Raw genomic sequence first — 18,055 nt, forward strand, 5'->3', positions numbered from 1 at the left:
AGTTTACACGATGCAGTCTTCAGACTTACGAAAGAAAGTCGGACAGGTAAGTAATATCCGATGGTCCTTACACAGGAGTGATACTGACAACGGAACTAGCTGTTCGCTGTTGGCTTCCATGGCCTGACGCCCAGCCGGGAGATCAAGACCCTGATCCGCGACTATGGGTTGGGCGCAATAGTCCTGTTTAAGAGAAACGTACAGGATGCAGGCCAGCTGCAGGTATGGATGCATCTCATCTAATACCCTACGTCTTTGTCTTTAATTAACATCTGTTAGTCCTTGACGGCTGCCCTCCAGCAGGAAACCAAAGATGCAGGACACGAGCATCCTCTCTTTATTGGAATTGATCAGGAAAATGGACTCGTGACGAGGATTTCGCCCCCAGTCGCTGCGCAGATGCCGGGCCCAATGGCCCTCGGGGCTACCGGCTCGACAGACATCGCGTATGAGGTTGGGAAAGCCACAGGCAAGACGCTGGACTTCTTCGGCATAAACATGAATTATGCTCCCGTCTGTGATATCAACTCCGAGCCTCTAAACCCCGTCATTGGGGTCCGCAGTCCGGGAGATGACCCGGAGCTTGTCGGTCAGTTTGCAAGTGCTACAGCAAAGGGGCTGAGAGAGTGCAATGTAGTCCCGAGCGTCAAGCATTTCCCGGGACACGGAGACACAGCTGTCGACTCTCACTTTGGTCTTCCTGTAATCACGAAGAGCAGGGATGAGCTCGAGAGATGTGAGCTTGTGCCCTTCCGTCGGGCGGTGGCTGAAGGCATCGAGGCTGTGATGACGGCACATATCTCCCTGCCTGGCATTGACGACAGCAAACTACCAGCTACGCTGTCTCCCAATGCATTGAATATCCTACGCAGGGATATGAAATACGATGGGATGATCATCACAGATTGTCTGGAGATGGACGGTATTCGCGCGACATACGGCACGGTGCAGGGGTCAGTCCTCGCCCTGAAGGCAGGCAGTGACAGCATCATGATCTGCCATACATATGAGGTGCAGGTTGCTTCTATAGACGCGATTTGCGGGGCTGTCGAAACGGGAGATATACCTGCCAGTCGTCTGGATGAGGCACTCCGCCGTGTTACGCACCTGAAGAGCCGCTTTCTGAGCTGGGATACTGCCCTGGGACGAAAGGCCGATGAGAACCTGAGACTTCTTAACCTCGACAACGCAAAACTAGCCAAAGAGGTGTACTCTCACTCCACGACTCTTGTCCGCAGTAAACCCGGCGTCTTGCCTCTATCGAAATTCTCGAGTATCGTATTCCTCTCCCCGGGAGAGAAGACCCCTGCAGGCGGCGGCGCTGTCGAGAGCGGAGAGATCGTATCGAGAGTCCCCTACACCTCTGTTCAGTTCATTGATATCCTTCGAACACATAACAACACCACCACCGATCTTCGCTATGGCAGCCGGGGCCTCTCACTCGACGACTGGAAGATCGTCGACAACGCAGAAGTGGTAATCCTGGCAACGCGCAATGCACGCGAATCTTCTTACCAGAGGAACCTGGGATTAGAACTAGCGCAGAGAAAGGAGAAGCTGATCGTGGTCGCCACCGCCAACCCCTATGATTTCCTGGAAGATCCTGTTGTAGAAACATACATTGCTACATACGAACCGACGCTCGAAGCGTTTTCCGCCGCTGCAGATGTCATTTTCGGCGCGGCCCCCGCAAAGGGGGCACTGCCAGTTGGACCGGGGAAAGTCTGCGAAGCGGCTGCTGCGACTGTGATGCCATTCGATGTCCAAAATGACCTTGATCAGGTCGCTAAGATCTGGAACACGGCTCTTCCTGGCTACCCTCTACCCGCAGAGAACCTGCGGATTCTGCTCGACCAATCCAATGGCCATCATTTTGTCTCCCGCATCGGCTCAGCCATCGTCGGTTTCTGCGCGGGCTATACGACAGTCAACCAAGGCAAAACAACCGGCCAGATCGCTGCCCTCATAGTCGACCCCGCGAAGCAGGGTCAGGGCATCGGGATCGCCCTACTGAGAGAGACCCGATCGTACTTCCGAACCCAATTCGGACTCATCAATCTAGCTCTAGGAAGCATATTCCCGCGTATCTGGCCCGGAATCCCGGCCGATCTGCCCCCATCGGTCCCCGAGTTCTTCATTCATCGCGGATTCCGGGTCCGTCCGCCGGTGGATGCCGATCTCTACCAGGACATCAGGAATTTCCAGGCGCCGCAGAAGTACCTCGACCGTGCGGCGGAGGGTGGGTATACGTTTGCTCCTCTACTGCCGGAGCAGTACGGGGAGTGCATTGCGGCGCAGAAGAGGAATTTCTTGTCATATGCGGTGAGTTACATGCATACATACATCTACCCAACTACTAATCGTACGGGTTGATACCAGGGCTGGGTCGAAACCTACGAAACCCTCCACCCCACCACGCACCCCTCCAGCATCATGACCGCCTTCGACCGCCACGGCAACCAAGTCGGCTGGACCCTGATGCTCTCCCCTGCCTGTTCCCTCCTCCACCGTACCTGGGCCATGCCGCGCCTCTGCCCCGCCGGACCCGACAAGACGGGCCTGATCGGCTGCGTTGGCGTCGATGTCGCGCATCGGAATGCCGGCGTGGGACTCGCGATGCTGTGTCATGCGATGAGGGATATGAAGCAACGGGGCGTGGAGGGGGTGTTTGTGGATTGGACTGGGAAGGTGGGGTGGTATGAGAAGGTGGGATTTGGGGTTTGGAGGTGGTATAGGTGTGCGGAGGTTTGAAGGTGTAGTTAAAAGTTGTAGATGGGTTTTAGGAGGTGGAAAAGAGAGAGGGTGTGTGTGATGGAATGTAAAACGGATAGGGAGGGCGACTCCAATACCCGCAACTATTAGATTAATTGTCGTAATGAAAAATGATGATATCCTTACAGCAGAATACATAGAGACAGCCTGGGGCTGGACATGGTCATGGTCACTAGAGTCTACAACGAAGGACAGAATCGATATGATATATAAATTCTATGCTTTGACAAATTACAATATTGATATTCCATCTATACATATACCCGAACTCTTGGCCTCGTAAGAATTATCACATATCATATGCGATAACTATGACTCTGTCTATCATCATTATTCAGCTATAGGATAGTGGTGACAATACACATTCTTTTATTTTTACTCTGCTAACGGCTATTATATATAACGTTGATCTGGTTGAACTGAAGTTAAACTGTTCTGAATATCCGATCAGTCGGGTCAGATACGCCCAACCACGCCCGCAGTGAAGAGTTTTCTCGATGCTAGTAGATGCATTGACCTTCTTCTTGGTCACTGTCATTTGAGATGTACATAAACCCGCTGCTTTATGCAAGGTGCATAATGTATGTATGCACCTAGTTTTGTGTACAGTATATTATCGCGCACTCAACATGTATAACAAAACATATCAAAAAACGTATCCTCAAAAAAGTTAAATAAAACAAAAATACAGAAAGATATGATGATATCTATCTCAAACGTCGCTCGTTATATATGCCACAAATGGGACAAACATGTATAAATCGTCAACCATCCATTCCTCAATCAAATAAAAATTCAAAATATGGCACCATCCGAGACACCTTTCCTGCCAACCTACCTACCTAACCTATCCAACCATGCAAATGCCAAAAAAAAGAGACTGCTCTCGCATATATACAAAAGAAGCAAAAAGTTTATGCCCAAGAATCAACGGAGGCGACTTATCTCCGCCCCCGGAAATAATCATACGACATCGGATCGTGATCTTCCTGCTGGACAGGCCCGTACCCGCTGTTGCCGCTCAACCACCGTTCCATGGTGCCAGGATTGTTGCCCTCCGCCGGCGCCTGCGCGTGGTTCAAGAGCCGTGTCTCGCTCTCGTTCGGCTGGCGGTAGAACGCCGGTGTCTGGGTATGGGGCGGTCTCAGGGGTGGTGGCTCCGGGTCGAACGTTTCATAGGGGTTCAAACTCTCGTACGGGTTGTTCCGCAGGGGCGGCAACGACGGAGTTGGCGAGGATGCGCGCGACGACGTAGGTGAAAACTCGCCCATTCCCTTACCCATAAGGAAGCTCTTGGGTGTTTGTGACCGTTCCGAGATGAGGTCGTCCGGACGGCCGTAGATACCGCCGCCGAACTCGTCGCGGAAGTCTGGCCGATCTTTGAAGTACGAAAAGTCGAGCTGGTTCTCGGGAACGACTTCGAAGGGTGCTGACACCTGCGCCGTCTTGCCTGGCTTGGAAGCCGACATGGAATGCATGGCGATGTCCGAGTATCCTCCTCCACCGGAGGAGTCAGAGTCGGACGAGTCGAGTCGGCCGCGATAGATCTGTTTCAGTGCCTCCACGGCCTTTCCGTGCACCATCGGTGTGGGCAGGGGCTTGTAGAGGGCCGGGTGGCCGAATTTCGTGCTAAGCCTGTCACCGGCCTTCTTCCCGGCCTTACCACCGCCAGGTACCTGCAACGCTTCAGCGTCACTCAGATTTGCGCGGTTGTAGTACTTGCAGTCGTCGTCGAACGTCCGCGAGCAGTAGAATTTGAACCCCAACATAAAGAACGGCAGCGGGATGATGCAGAAGACCATCGTCCAGGTGCCCTTCGCCTTGACGACCAGCGCGATGACGATGTTGGCGAGGATCGTTGCGAAGACGATCCGATTGAACAGGACGCGCCAGAAGCTGCCTCCCGATTCCGTCTTGGTCACGAAGACGTACAGCAGGAGGTACTTCTTCAGCCAGGCATCCAGGCCGAAGTAGAGAGCGGTCACGGGCAGCACAATCGGCTGGAGAGTAGCAAAGCAGAGCGCCACCGTCGCATAGAAAAGGAAGTAGTTGTAGTAACTGGCATAGTCGAAGGGAGGCGGCGCGGTCCATTCGATCGCCTGTCGCGGCGTCGGGGCCAGGAAGGTCTTCGAGAACCAGATCCAGGCCAGGTTGACGACCTGCACCAGGTCAATGGCCGCGCCAAGGTTCCGCTGCAGCAGCCAGGATACCCAGAACGGCGACACCTGGCACAGGGCGTTCATGATCTTGGTGTAGAACTTGCCGTCCTGGATGGCCTGCCAGGCGTTCTCGTTGTGGTTTTTGGCCTCGATAACGGCGGAGACGAAGGTCCACGCCGCAGAGAACAGTGAAAACACAATGAGATTGTTGAACACGAAAAATGAGTAGAGATGGTGGATGACATGGCGCTCGCGAGAAGTCTTCGTCACGTCGCCGGCCCGGACGGCCAGACGGCGGAAGATGATGGGCAGGATCAGATAGACCAGAGACGTCAACAACGGAGCCGCAATACCCTGGACGGCTGCCCACACCCTGCTATTCCGGTTGAGCGAGGTCTGGAAGGCCGGCCAGACCAGACCCAGATTCGACAGGTCCGACAGGAACACAGCGATCAGCGCGTTGGGAGCGATCCACACGACCGTCAGCAGCGTAACCCAGATCATGTTGATAAAACGCTTCCACTTCCGGGCCCGTTTCGACAGCGGCAGGTTCTCCCAGATGAGATCATTCGGTCGGGGCGCCAGGCGGATGGTCGTTCCCTGCGGATGCTTCTTCCGTGCCGTGTATGCGACGGCGTGGGCATGCTCGATCGACTCCCAGCTGGCGAAGCCGTAAGGCATAGCGTTGCGCTTGTCGATCGAGTCCCGGACGTCCTTGATCCGCACTTCCAGCTGCTGGATGCGGTCGGTCAGGAAGTCAATGGCGTCGACCTTGCCGCTAGGGCGGTCACCTTTGAGCCTGCGCGGCGGACGCATCGTGGGACGGTTTGGGGGCAGACGATCGGGCCGCTTCAGGTACTTTGCGAGGACAGATTCCAGCTGCCTCACCGTCTCCTCGTGCTCCTTGATCAGGCGCGGCAGCTCCTTGACGTTGCGTCCAACGGCCGCTCTAGGCAAGGCCGCTGTCGGGTTGACCTCCTCGGTCAGTTGCAGCAGGCCTTCGTCTGACCTCATTGGTTGCGGGATATCCGTGACCTAGAAAGTCAGTCAATTTGCAACCATGCTTATCTTTTGCCGATTGAAGATCACGCACCATCAACGTCCGCGCATGCAGACTATTCTGATACTCCGCGCTCTCGAAATACCTTCTCCGCAGCGCGCGCACACCGTGGTAATTCCGCCATAGAAAGTACGCAACAATGATATCAAAACACCAGGCGCAGACTACCTGGCTCCAGATGGCATTCGTGGAGACATACAGGGGAGTCATGGTCGCGAAGGCCGAGAAGTCATCCGTCAGGCCTTTGGAGCTCTGGCTGAGGTTGACGGGGATCATGACGGCGCAGCCAATGATGCTGAGGACGAGGAAGATGTTACGGCACATCTTGGTGAAGCGCAGGAAGACGGTCGCATCGAGGCCGATGCGGTCAACGAGGTCCTGCTCGCGGGTGCGCAGGACGGGCTTGACCCAGGAGAAGATGCCCTTGCCCACGGGGGGCGGAGCGTGACGCTGGTCGGCATGTTTGATCTTGGGAGCGTAGACGAGGGTGTGACGGGGGCGGAAGAGGGAGAAGAGCAGGGCGAGGAAGATGGTGATACCGATGGAGGTGCCCAGGGAGGCCCAGAAGGCGTTGACTTGGAACTGTGTCGGTTAGCGCGCTGTGGCAGACCTGCTGAGATAGTAGATAGACAGATGAAGATCCAGACATACCGCCGACTTGAAGGGATTCTGAATCAGACGCAGGAACTGGTCCGTCGGCGACGAGGGTTCGTCACGGGGATCCAGCCCAACGCCCACGCTTTCCCAGCTGGCCATGACACCGTTAGGAGCAGCCAACGCCCAATGCTTCTTCCCGCACAGCGCCAGGCATGGACAGACTGACGAACGCTAAGTGATACAAACAATGCAATTCGAAACGATCGACCGGACGGGCAGATGCAGGCGGTTTAAGTACAGAAAGGGAAGAGAAAAAAGGGAAAAACTGGAGCTGAGAGGACCGGGCAGGGGAACGCATGACATGTGAGGCCCTGTACGGCTTAGGGTTCAGCGGAGGCGGGCCTGGACTGTCCGGGGCGGGTCTGATGAAACATGGTACCGAAGATGAGATGGAGAAGATGGAGTAGACCCAGAGAGGATGATGGAGAAGATGACGAAGAGATGAAGAAAAAAGAAGGACAACAGATGGAGAGAGAGAGGCAGAGAGAGAGGCAGAGAGGATGACAGCGGCACGAGACCGGCCAGGGACAGGCAGAGCCGTCGTCAGCGTCTCTTTCTTCTGTATAGAGAAGGACAAGACTTAGGGCTGTAACGAGGAGAACGTTGGGCCCCACCGGCCCCGCGGTGATTGGCCTCGCCCCGGGCCCCATGCTATTTTTTGCGCTGGCCAGAACCCGGGCCCAGGACAAGCTCATGCCCGGATCGGCCTGTCTGCTGGCGACAAGGCCAGCTGCCGACCTGCGACCCTGCTCTCCTACCTGCGCTTATCTGGCCGAGATCTCGCGGTCGATGGTGCATACGAAGTACTCCATACGCATCTTAGCAGTTCATCCTAGCAGTGGCTGATACTGAGATGGATGGCGCAGCTGACCTGATACATCGTCCACTCGGTGAATTCCCCTCGTGCTAGCGCCCCATAGCGCTCGTTCCAGGAGGGACGGCGTGCCGCTTGTCTCGGACGTTGCCCTACAGTGTACATAGTACTATAATCCTTATACTCCAGAGGATTTTCATTATCATGCTTTATCTACAGGCTATACATCATCCCCGTTCAACAACTCCAGGTCGTACAGAACTTTAGAGTATCATCCGCAAAAGCACACAAGGCAGACATCGCGTCTGGCTGGTCGTCAAGGGCGTCGGGGCTTTACAGCTGGCCAGCAGTGTTGAAGTCCTCCAGAGCCACCTGCACACGCTTGCTCATCTGCTTCTCACCCTCGCGCACCCACACGCGCGGGTCGAAGTACTTCTTGTTCGGCTTGTCCTCGCCGTCCGGGTTGCCCACCTGCGTCATCAGGTAGTCCTTCTTGCCCAGGATGTAGTCACGCACACCCGACAGGTACGCCCACTGCATGTCCGTGTCCAGGTTGACCTTGACCACACCGTAGCTGATGGCCTCCTTGTACTCCTCCTTGCTGGAGCCGGAGCCACCGTGGAAGACGAAGAAGACGGGCTTGTCCTTGGGCGAGCCGATCTTCTCCTTGACGTAGGCCTGGTGCTTCTTCAGCAGCTCGGGGTGCAGGCGCACGTTACCGGGCTTGTAGACACCGTGCACGTTGCCGAAACCAGCGGCGATGGAGAAGTACGGGCTGATGGGGGACAGGGCGTTGTAGATGGCCAGGATGTCCTCGGGCTGGGTGTACAGGGAGTTGTTCTCAACGTCCTCGTTGTTGACACCGTCCTCCTCACCACCGGTGATACCGATTTCCTGCGGGCATCAGCCGGATCCTATATATGTCAGAAAACTATGTAGATAAGGCTTACCATCTCGAGCCACTGCTTCATCGGGGCAGCGCGCTGGAGGTACTTGGCGGTGGTCTGGATGTTCCAGTCGACCGGCTCCTCAGACAGGTCGATCATGTGGCTGGAGAAGAGGGGCTCGCCGTGGAGCTTGAAGTAGCGCTCGTCCTCGTCGAGCATGCCATCGAGCCAGGGCAGCAGCTTCTTGGCGCAGTGGTCGGTGTGCAGGATGACGGGGATGCCGTAGGACGGGGCGATGCTGCGGATGTAGTGAGCACCGGCGATGGCACCGGCGATCGAGGCCTCCTGGTTGCTGTTGGCGACACCCTGCGTTCGTTGTCAGCGGCTGCTCCAGCTTTCAACCCTGTTTTTTGTCTCTCCAGCAGTTATAGAAAACCTACCTTTCCGGCGAAGTAGGCAGCACCACCCTGGGACATCTGCAGGATGATGGGGCACTTCTGGTCGCGCGCGGCCTCGAGGGCGGCAACGGCGGTGGAGGAGGAGGTCACGTTCTGAAAAGAAAGCCGTCAGTACCGGCACGGTCGCATGGATGATCAAAGGTCTCTCTCTCTGCTTACAATGGCAGGGATGGCGAAGTTGTTCTGCTGAGCATACTCGAAGAGGCGGAGCACGTCGTCACCGACGATGACACCGGCCTTGCGGGACAGCTTGTCAAGGACACCCATTGTGACAGACGAAGCAGGTAACTCTCAAATTCAGCTATGTCGAGAGGAATCTCGAGGTCAGCAGAGCCGTCTCTCTGAGAGATAAAAGAGTGTGAGATGAAAGTTGTAACAAAGGGGGACTTTTTCGGCGGCGAACCACCAAGCAACGCAGGTTAAATAGGTGGTGTCGGGTCAAGCGCTAACGGAGGGGCAGAGTGGGCAGGACCGCTCCGTCATAACTCGAAGGACTCACCGGATGGTGGAGAAGAGGATGGGAAACACGGGCTGGTAGATGGTCGAGCGCACGTAGCTGAGGTCAGGATGATCCAATGCCTGTGGAGGTGATGACCAAGGAGTCAGGTCCAAGAACGGAGTAGCGTGAGTACTGCTGCGGTCAGGAAAGAGAAGACAGGAAGACAGGCGTCCGGACGGAGGGGACGATGATATAACAACGCCTGGAGGACTTGCTGCTGAGCCCCTCGCCGGGCGGTGGGGTTGCGCGGGCCAGCATCTGAGCATGACGCTGCCTTCCTTCCGAAAAGCCCCGCGAAAGCGTCTTCTGCGCTCTTCCTTGGGCCCGACACGGAGCGAGTCGTTGCCGCGGCTGTGGCTGTAGCTGTAGCTGTAGCTGTAGCTATACTCTGTATACTCTTATCTTCAGTATCGAGATGGAGAGGACGAAGACAGCTCATGCATATCCACTACGTCCTCTCCGCTCGACGCGATACATCTCTAGTAGGCAATACATGAGTACCGGGGTAGCTACCTAGATCAACAAAAGAAGCCATCTTGTCATGTTGATCACCTCTCCAAAGAATTGTTCCCCTCGTCTCCGTTTTTCTTTCGTGAAGCAACCACCTCGCCCCCGTCGGATTCGGAAGATCCCCGGACAAACTTCCCCATAAGTCCCCTCTCCACCCCCATGTCTCTTTTTTCGATTTCGAAGCTCTCCCCCTGCTTTCTCCTTACGTTTTGCCTGACTTGGCGCTCTGGCTCCGGGACGTCATCCACTGACGCAAGTACGATCGATAATACGGAGATATTTCTGTTTCCTACACTCGCTCATAGGACAAAAGTATGCAGGTTCAAGTTTGACCAGCTCCGGCCATCTTTTGATTGGCTAACTACACCGGCATCACGAAATCGGCGCTTTGGCCTTCTTCTTCTTCTTCTTCTTCTCGAGTGAATTCATACTCCGTAGACTATTGAGTCACTATCCAAAGTAGGTAATGTTGAGGAAGCTCTGAGGTCCATGCCGCAGGCATCAACCTCGAGCTTTTTACCGAATCCCGAAGCGCCTCGATCAATCTAGGTAGGCGCGCCGTGCTCCGAGTCCCCGTACCCCGTGACATCCATACATCCAAGCTGGCCGGATCACGAAAGCTCGCCAAGACCACATGCCATACTTCCCCGTAGCCTCTCCAGCCCGAGTTAGGGACCGTTCCGTAGTTGTCTGCGATATGTTCTACGGAGTATATAACTCTGCTGATCGGAAGCAAAACAGGGTTCCGTAGTCTTATGAGGACAAGATGCATCCAACACCCAGCTTATAGCCCACATGTCCAAAGGACAGAAGAGCAAGGACTCGCAAACCATGAAAATCTCTATCCAAGGAAAGAAACGGTCATAAACTGCACTCGCTATTACCTCTATTATACATAGAATGATACCCTATAACATGCCTCATTCTACCTCTTTTCGTCTTCCGGTCATGCAATTCATGTAATTCCACATATATCCCTTTTCTGTATCCAATTCTGCTCAAGGCCTCCTGGGGCGCTGTCTTGTGTGCTCTGCACGTGAATATGGCACGTACATGTAAATGTACATATGGCTGAATGTATGTGCATGTGCATATGCAGTTCCTTTGCTTTTTCTTTCCTTCCTTGATTTTCTACACATCCAACTTAAGACCCGTCTGAGTTGGGCCTCTCCATTTCATAGAACAGCAGATACACTTCCTTCTGCATGCCCAGAACGTCGGATGTCTTGCATTCCTTGATCTTCTCATCCGAGATCCGCCACCATCGGTCGCTGTGCTTGCGTTTGCGCCGGAACCGCGAGCCAGATCTCGAGGACGGATCCATGGACGTGCGGTTGGCGGATGACGACCGGCTAAGAGACTTGCCTAGACGGGCTGGGGAAGTACTGCTTCGGGGCAGACCATCAGGATTAGATGCTGCGAGTTTAGAGGCAGAAGAAATGGGGCGGTTGCTTTGGAATGAAACACGGGGGCTGGAGGTGGACACTGGCGATGATTGTGCCGGTGGAGAGGTGAGTTGAGTTGCTGTCTTTGACGGAGTATGCGTGGAGGTTGATGTTGACTGGGCAGGGGACGATAGGGAGACACTGGACATCGATGGTGAAGAAGTCGTGGGAGAGTCCAGATCCAGTGACATCTTCGCCGCAATCCGTGGGCTGGGGACTGCCGAAGGGTTCTGGCTGGCCGAACGACTGTGAGCGTAGGAGCTGAAGGCGTCAGGCGTGGAGAAAGGAGGGTATACGATATTCCGTCGAAAGGACTCATAGTGACCGCTGTTGTGGCTGCCCTTGTGGCAGACAATACCTAGCAGCTTATACCACTTCCGGGTCAAGATCCCACCCAAGGGCAGGCGTTCAGGGAAAGACACCTTGGCCGCATTTTTGGTGGAACTGCTCCGGTCGAAGATAGACCTGGATAGATGAATGGCGATGATCTTCGGGAATACAGTAATGCGCATATGCCTCGCGATCCTTCGCTTCGGTGCGAGCTCTGACGGTGGTAACGTCACCCCTTCCAATACTTGTTCGGGATCGATTTCAAGCGCCTCCTGGATCATAGATATTTCCCTCTCTAGGCGCTCCACCTCCGTTTTCGATTTGGTCTTGACCTTTTCGCCCTTCTTAAGCTCGAGGGCATGCTGCAGGCGGCACTTATCGCACTTGAAGTCGTCAATGTACTCGGTCTTGAGGAGTCCGTCAAAGCAGGAGCTCAGAGTGGCCGAGCTCTGCTGCGGAACCTGCAGCGTGAGGTTTACAAATGAGGTCTGGTTCGGCCTGTATTGATAATGGCAGAATGTACACTCGATCTGTGACTCTAGCTGACCCTCAAAGGGGAAGCCAATTTCGTTGTCAATCTCTTTCAGCTTCGTGTTTATGATTGCCGTAAGGCCCTCTTCAGATCCGTCGTCAAGCCGAACCCCAGTCTCTGTCGATTCCCTCGGACCACCTTCCTCGTCGACGTCCTGCACGGGCTGGAGCGGTCTGCCTGGGCCTGCAGGCGCCTCGACCTCGACCAGCCTCTGCACTCGCTGTCGCGCCTTGACACCGGCGTGGTACTCATCGCAGAGCCGCTCCGCGACAATCTGCAAAAACTCCTGCGCGTCCTGCTGATTGCGACTGATGCGCGTTCGGAATGCGTACTCCAGGGCCTGGATAAAAGGCCGTGCGGATATCGTCTTCTTGTAGATGGGCCGCTCGTTGAGCCGGTCCAGCATCTCCTTCAACGCCCTGGTGATCGTCCCCTGCTGCAGCTCCCTGATCTTCTCGGGCGTCTCGCCCCGGGGTATGTCTTCCGGGTCCGGTAGGAGGTTGTATATCTCGGGTCCATCGAGCTCGCGTCGGTGCAGTTCGCGTATCAGGTAGCGACGCAGTTCCCCGAGACCTGCGAGGGCCTGCAAGACGGAGTTGATGAAGCAGTCGTTGGCCGGGTTGTTGAGACCGACTATCGTCTTCTTGCGGCCGTCGTTACTGGATTCGTCGCCGTCAATAGTGAAATTGGGTCCGAAAACATAGAAGAGCGTGATGGCGGCAAGGGAAGCGCCGGCCGCGTAGGCGGCCACCGTCGCTGGTTTGTCAGGCATAAACAATTATGTACTCGGTAGTATTATCTGATATGTACGTAGGAAGACGATCGGAAGAGTAGGCGGGGATCATTGCTCCATTCCTGGAAGGGCGCAACCGTGCAATGCGGCGAACGACGAACGCCGAGGATATCCAGAGGCGAATTTCGAGCCACAGTCCTCCTCTTCTTTTTTTATCAAGCCCCTTCCCGGATAACCGTAAATAACAAACAATACTTCCAACTCAGGCGTCAATCGTGTCTCTGCGGCTATGGCGGGAAGAGCGTCAGCGCGGCTCAGATCCGAAATGATGCAGACTGGGGTGTTTGTTGTAAAGGAATAATCAGTGTCTAACCTGACAACATTCAGAGAAAACCCAGACAGACACACAGAAACGTCCACATATACCGGAGGAGAAGGAGTAAAAGTTAAAAGGAAAAGGGAGAGCTACCAGCGGTGGGTTTAATATCCCATCATCGGAAGCGTTGTTCGTCTCTGCGCCAAGCGCCGTCGTCGCGGTGTTGCCGAAACCCCAGAGCGCCCTCGGAGTCGTTGATGTCCATCCCCACATCCTGCACTGGCTCGACTCAGCATTTAAGAAGAGATCGACACATCGAAATTCGATGGAAATCGAGGTGAGACCTACCTAAGCATCCGGGTTCCGCGTCCCCTGTTTCTCCCTCTCTCTCTCCAATGGCGGCGCCGCGACACAGCCGGTCTTTCCGCGCAGCTGGACGTGAAACCGCTTCGCTCCGGCAGCCGCGCGGGGTCGTCGAGAGACACGCATACACGCGCCGTCCTCCGCGGTAGACTGTATGCTCCGTACTGTAGACTTCCCCAATATTTAAGTACCAACGGTGGTCATGACGCCCTCTGTGTCCAGGCAGAAAAAAAGAAAAGACCTCGAGATCCATTCCTTCGGACCTACACGTTCCAGTACCGTGGTGGCCCTCCCCAGATAGCTATGCGCTGATCGACAAATCCTCCGTAGACCAGATCCGCTATGAGCGCCCCGAGTCCCCTGACCATCCCTCCGCCGGCCGTCGATCGTCGCACACCGTGCCTTATCTATTGCATATCTATTTGCCCAAGTCCTCTGTACCGATCCGGTAGTCTGCATTCTTGGCTCTGCAGGGGTAACGGCACGAGGGATACAGCATCGCCAATCTTCTGGCAGAATGTGAGCACGGCAGGTATCCATAATCCAAATGTCCACACGAAATGGAAAAATTTTTGACTTAGGGCAATAATACGTCTCTGCGCAATGGCCACGGCGATTACGTGTGAACCAAGACTACCCACAGAAAAATTTTTGTTATTCCGGGTTGATATTGCATTGTACGCGACGTTCCAGGGACTGGGTAACCTCTTTTCTATATGATCGGATATAATGGGTGACATATACAAGAGAAATCTTCCCCGTAGAACCGTTCTGACTTCCCAACTTTCCGCCCATTTTTCGTCTCATCCAGTCACGTTAATTTAGACGTCGCCTCTATCAATTCAAAAGGTATCCTGAATTCACGCCTTCAGGTAGGATTCAGGCAGGGTAGCGACCTTCTCCTTAAACAGCTCCTCCGCCTGCTTCCAGACACGTGCGTTGGCCCGGTCCTTCAACTGGAGCAGACTGGGCAGCAGCGCCTGGCTGAACATCTCGGAGCTCTCGCGGGGCAGCAGGGACGGCAGGTGGTCGATGCTGATCACGCTCAGCGGCAGGCTCGGGTTCCCAAGGGGCAGGTCGACGGGCACGGTCGGCTTGTCAAAGGTGGTGGTGATGTTGTAGATGGGAACAGGGTTGTTAGGGTTCGTGCTGCAGTGTTATTCAGATCAGCAAATGACCATGACGGTTAGATGGTTAGGGCGAACATACGTATCGGCGCTCACGTCGCAAACGACCGACAGGCGTCTGTTGGGCGACTTGAGGGACTCTGCGTTGACGAACGGTGGGATCTTAGAGGAAAGGTAGATGCAGTTGATAAAGATGTCGGCGTCGTCGACGATCTCCTTGAAGGGCCCGCCTGCCGAAATTCATGTCAGTATGTCCGTTTATGTACTGAGGCAACAGATAGCAACGAACCCTTCTTGGTCTCCTCGATATCCCACTGCATGATGTCGGACTCTGGAATACCAACATCCTTGGCCAGCTGCACGGCACCCTTGCCACATCGTCCAAGCTGTATCATGTTAACACCTTTTCCTCCTGCAGTTCAGCCTGGGAGAGATAACTGACAGCTCCAATGACCAGCACCTTGGGCGACCGGCCGGACTGCTTCTTGCCAGCCTCCAGCGCCTCCTTCACGGACTCGATCAAGAGACCTTCGTTATCATAGGGCTTCTCACCCGGGAGAGGCTCGCCGTTCGAGTGTGTCAACTGCCACGCCCACGTCTTGACAGCCAAAGCGGAACCTGGTCTTCAGTCTCAGTGAGCGCTCAAAAGCGGGGAAAGATTTGTCGATGAGGAAGTACCGGCGTATCCAGCAGAGTACCCGAAGGCTGTGCATTGTTATGAGTCAACCATCCTGAATTTGAACGGGAGTAACCTCAAGTGGAGAAATCGCTTCTTACCGGCAACTCTCCGCCCCGCATCGTCAGTGAGGAACTCGAGGTCCAGCAGGGTACCACCGCCGCGCGGCCACCTGCTCAGAACCTTCTCCCAGCCAGCCTGCTGCTTGTAGCAGTGCGCGAAGGAGATGTGGACATGCTCCAGCGGGAAGTCCGCCTCGGGCAACTCCTTGAGACCCAGGATGTATGCATCCTTGGGAGCATCCTTCTCCCAGGAGCCTTCCTCGACGAGCGGCGCTCCGATCTATGTGAAACGATTAAGATTTCTTCCAGAGCCGTGATGAGTGGAACTTCTTCAATATACCTTCTCGAATTCGGAGTCTGGGCGCGAGACCTGTCAGTACACGCTTTGACAACGGATTGACCAGTTGGTGTGGGGAAAATTCTCACCGTCAAAGATGCGCTGCTTCGAGCGCTCGACGGTCACATCATACCCGGCGTCGAGAAGGGCCTTGCAAGTGGTCGGTGTGACTGAATCAATCCAAGTCAATCAAAAATTCAGATCCGTACGCTTGGCGGGGGAGGGGCGCGATGAGTCGCAATTGGACGAAAGGAAGCAATGAATATATATATATATATATACTTACGAGCCGATCGCGCTTCGGCGGGCTTGGTCTCAGCCCTCAGCCAGATCTTAGTACCAGACATCTTGGGCGTCAATTAGGATCGTGTAGAGAAGAAATGATAATGTGCAAAAGGTCGATGGGAGCGGGCAGCATGTATTACTCACAGCCAACCCGCGGGACTAGAATTTCCCCCCTCCGGTGACGTTGTTCTTCCGGGACCGGCATTCTTGGTCAGCCAACCGGGCGGCGGGCTACTGAGCGGTCCTCCGGCACTTACTCCGGATGCCCATGGGTATGATAAACCTACTACCTTAGATCCCCTTGAGCATTACAAAGAATTGAATACTATATACCAGCCCTCAAAAATATCATGAGATTGGCGCATAGACAAAGAAAGGTCAGGAGTGTCTGCCATTTGCAAATTCGAGGATCGACCCAAGTATGTGAAACCAAACATGGCTATTATTTCGGGTCCGTTGGCCAAATTAGATATAGCTTGTGCGCCTTATCCGCGAAATGTTAGTAATGCGGATGACTTCCCACTGGGTGACTCCTGCTGAGCCGGGAATTAGTCCTCTGATATATAAAAATGTCTGACCGTAGACTGGCAATCCAAAAGTGACATGAATTGTAACCCTGAGATTTTGAAATACATTCAAAACAATTACTGCATATAACAGACCTAGATACATCCATCAATGTAAATAGATCATCATTGATTGCTTGAAAGCTCGTAGACAATATCCTTCCATCGCCCCACAAGCAGTCATGACGGCATGTTCCTCTTCTGACCAGAGAGTGGAGATGAGTGTTGCCGTTTCATTTCTTTCCAAACGTATGCGCCCAGTTGGGAAACGGGAGAACAGCCATCGGCGTCGGGAAAAGAAATGGTCGAGGTGGCTTTTCCATCCTCACCAGCTGCCGTCCCGGTAGCGGCGATTACCGGTCCTTCTCATCTGGCATTCAAGCTGCCTTGGTCCGGCTTCTCGTTCTACTTCCAATCCCCTCGGTGGCACGCTGGGATATTTTCTTCGCGAGGTCCTTCACTCCCTTCTTGGGCCGACCGGGCTTCTTCTTCTCGCCGTTCGTAGCGGCGCCAGCTGTTCCATTCTCAGCTTTAGCGGGCTCCTCAGTCTTGGATGGTCCTTCGGTCTTCTGTTTCTTGCTTGCCGGATCACCGGCCTCATTTGTGGTCCCGTTCTCCGCAGGTGCCGTGGTCTCGTCACGCTCCCGCTTGTCACCCGTCTTTGACTCTTCTGCTCCCTCTTTCTCAGAGGGTTTTTGTACGCCGGCCGCGGCGGCAGCGCCAGTATTTTTCGCAGCAGGCTTGGTCTCTTCGTCGACTCCTTCCAAGGCCTCCTTTTTAGCCTTCTCTTTCTCTATTTGTTTTTTGATCTCGATGTCTTTCTTCTTCTCTTCATACCCCGTCAACCTCGTTGTCTCTGCAGAAAATGGTCAGCGCGAGTCGCGCATGAGACGATGCGCGCGAAAGGAGTCTACGGGTGGTGGCTTAGGGCTCCACCACAGCAATTATCCCTAGGGAGCTATTCATGCAGGTAAGGCCTGAAGGCAGGTGGCATCAATAGCCACAGAGGTACGTACCACTCTCTGTCGGAGCGCCCTGAATCCGAATTCCCTCGGCAGCCATGGCAGCTCAGCAGCGGCGTTGCGCGCGGTGTGTAGGGATGGATGAGAGCAAATCTGAGAATAGAAGGACTTGCAGGGACGAGGCGACCTCGAAGATCACTGTAGAAGGTGTTTGCGCTCAGAGTAGAGTGGCTTATTGGGTAGCGGTCGATGCAAGGATGGGTGAGGAGAAGAGGTGAGGTCGGGGCTGGAGGCCATGACGACGGGGTTAGAGGCTAGGCGGCCAATCCCAGCTGGGCGACGGCGCGAGGAACAGGTCTCGGCCGCGCCGCATCGGATCGCAGGGCAGGGTAAATCGGCAACAGGAATGCTTATGATGAGCTCAACGGAGGGCACGCGAGCACGGTTCACCTCGCCGCTTTTGCGGAGCGCCAAGACCCACCGTGACGCTCCCCGGGTGGCAAGA

General features: G+C 54.8%; 8 protein-coding genes across 8 annotated transcripts; 1 reads left to right on the top strand and 7 right to left on the bottom strand.

Annotated features, from left to right (window-relative positions):
• Window positions 1–10: 10 nt before the first annotated feature.
• VTN00DRAFT_2111 (uncharacterized protein) lies at window positions 11–2,751 on the top strand (the record flags this gene model as incomplete). Its single annotated transcript, XM_069428294.1, has 4 exons — window positions 11–46; window positions 100–222; window positions 280–2,322; window positions 2,380–2,751. 4 exons carry the CDS (start codon window positions 11–13, stop codon window positions 2,749–2,751), a joined length of 2,574 nt encoding a protein of 857 aa, XP_069292813.1.
• A 962-nt stretch (window positions 2,752–3,713) lies between these two features.
• On the bottom strand, window positions 3,714–6,747 carry VTN00DRAFT_2112 (uncharacterized protein; the record flags this gene model as incomplete). Its single annotated transcript, XM_069428295.1, has 3 exons — window positions 3,714–5,966; window positions 6,025–6,573; window positions 6,643–6,747. 3 exons carry the CDS (start codon window positions 6,745–6,747, stop codon window positions 3,714–3,716), a joined length of 2,907 nt encoding a protein of 968 aa, XP_069292814.1.
• A 1,048-nt stretch (window positions 6,748–7,795) lies between these two features.
• VTN00DRAFT_2113 (uncharacterized protein) lies at window positions 7,796–9,074 on the bottom strand (the record flags this gene model as incomplete). Its single annotated transcript, XM_069428296.1, has 4 exons — window positions 7,796–8,356; window positions 8,413–8,715; window positions 8,790–8,900; window positions 8,967–9,074. The coding sequence occupies 4 exons, from the start codon at window positions 9,072–9,074 to the stop codon at window positions 7,796–7,798; spliced, it is 1,083 nt and encodes a 360-aa protein (XP_069292815.1).
• A 30-nt stretch (window positions 9,075–9,104) lies between these two features.
• Window positions 9,105–9,572, bottom strand: VTN00DRAFT_2114 (uncharacterized protein; the record flags this gene model as incomplete). The annotated part of the gene is made up of 2 exons (XM_069428297.1): window positions 9,105–9,108; window positions 9,307–9,572. The coding sequence occupies 2 exons, from the start codon at window positions 9,570–9,572 to the stop codon at window positions 9,105–9,107; spliced, it is 270 nt and encodes an 89-aa protein (XP_069292816.1).
• Window positions 9,573–10,960: 1,388 nt separating this feature from the next.
• VTN00DRAFT_2115 (uncharacterized protein) lies at window positions 10,961–12,895 on the bottom strand (the record flags this gene model as incomplete). Its single annotated transcript, XM_069428298.1, has 1 exon — window positions 10,961–12,895. One exon carries the CDS (start codon window positions 12,893–12,895, stop codon window positions 10,961–10,963), a length of 1,935 nt encoding a protein of 644 aa, XP_069292817.1.
• A 230-nt stretch (window positions 12,896–13,125) lies between these two features.
• VTN00DRAFT_2116 (uncharacterized protein) lies at window positions 13,126–13,445 on the bottom strand (the record flags this gene model as incomplete). Its single annotated transcript, XM_069428299.1, has 2 exons — window positions 13,126–13,143; window positions 13,230–13,445. The coding sequence occupies 2 exons, from the start codon at window positions 13,443–13,445 to the stop codon at window positions 13,126–13,128; spliced, it is 234 nt and encodes a 77-aa protein (XP_069292818.1).
• A 950-nt stretch (window positions 13,446–14,395) lies between these two features.
• On the bottom strand, window positions 14,396–16,084 carry VTN00DRAFT_2117 (uncharacterized protein; the record flags this gene model as incomplete). The annotated part of the gene is made up of 9 exons (XM_069428300.1): window positions 14,396–14,684; window positions 14,745–14,892; window positions 14,952–15,048; window positions 15,105–15,280; window positions 15,341–15,367; window positions 15,440–15,680; window positions 15,741–15,757; window positions 15,827–15,907; window positions 16,024–16,084. The coding sequence occupies 9 exons, from the start codon at window positions 16,082–16,084 to the stop codon at window positions 14,396–14,398; spliced, it is 1,137 nt and encodes a 378-aa protein (XP_069292819.1).
• An 881-nt stretch (window positions 16,085–16,965) lies between these two features.
• Window positions 16,966–17,650, bottom strand: VTN00DRAFT_2118 (uncharacterized protein; the record flags this gene model as incomplete). The annotated part of the gene is made up of 2 exons (XM_069428301.1): window positions 16,966–17,444; window positions 17,605–17,650. 2 exons carry the CDS (start codon window positions 17,648–17,650, stop codon window positions 16,966–16,968), a joined length of 525 nt encoding a protein of 174 aa, XP_069292820.1.
• Window positions 17,651–18,055: the final 405 nt, after the last annotated feature.

Source organism: Thermoascus crustaceus (genome assembly GCF_041956765.1).
Source record: "Thermoascus crustaceus strain CBS 181.67 unplaced genomic scaffold VTN00scaffold_1, whole genome shotgun sequence".
NCBI classification, from domain to species: Eukaryota; Fungi; Ascomycota; class Eurotiomycetes; order Eurotiales; family Thermoascaceae; genus Thermoascus; species Thermoascus crustaceus.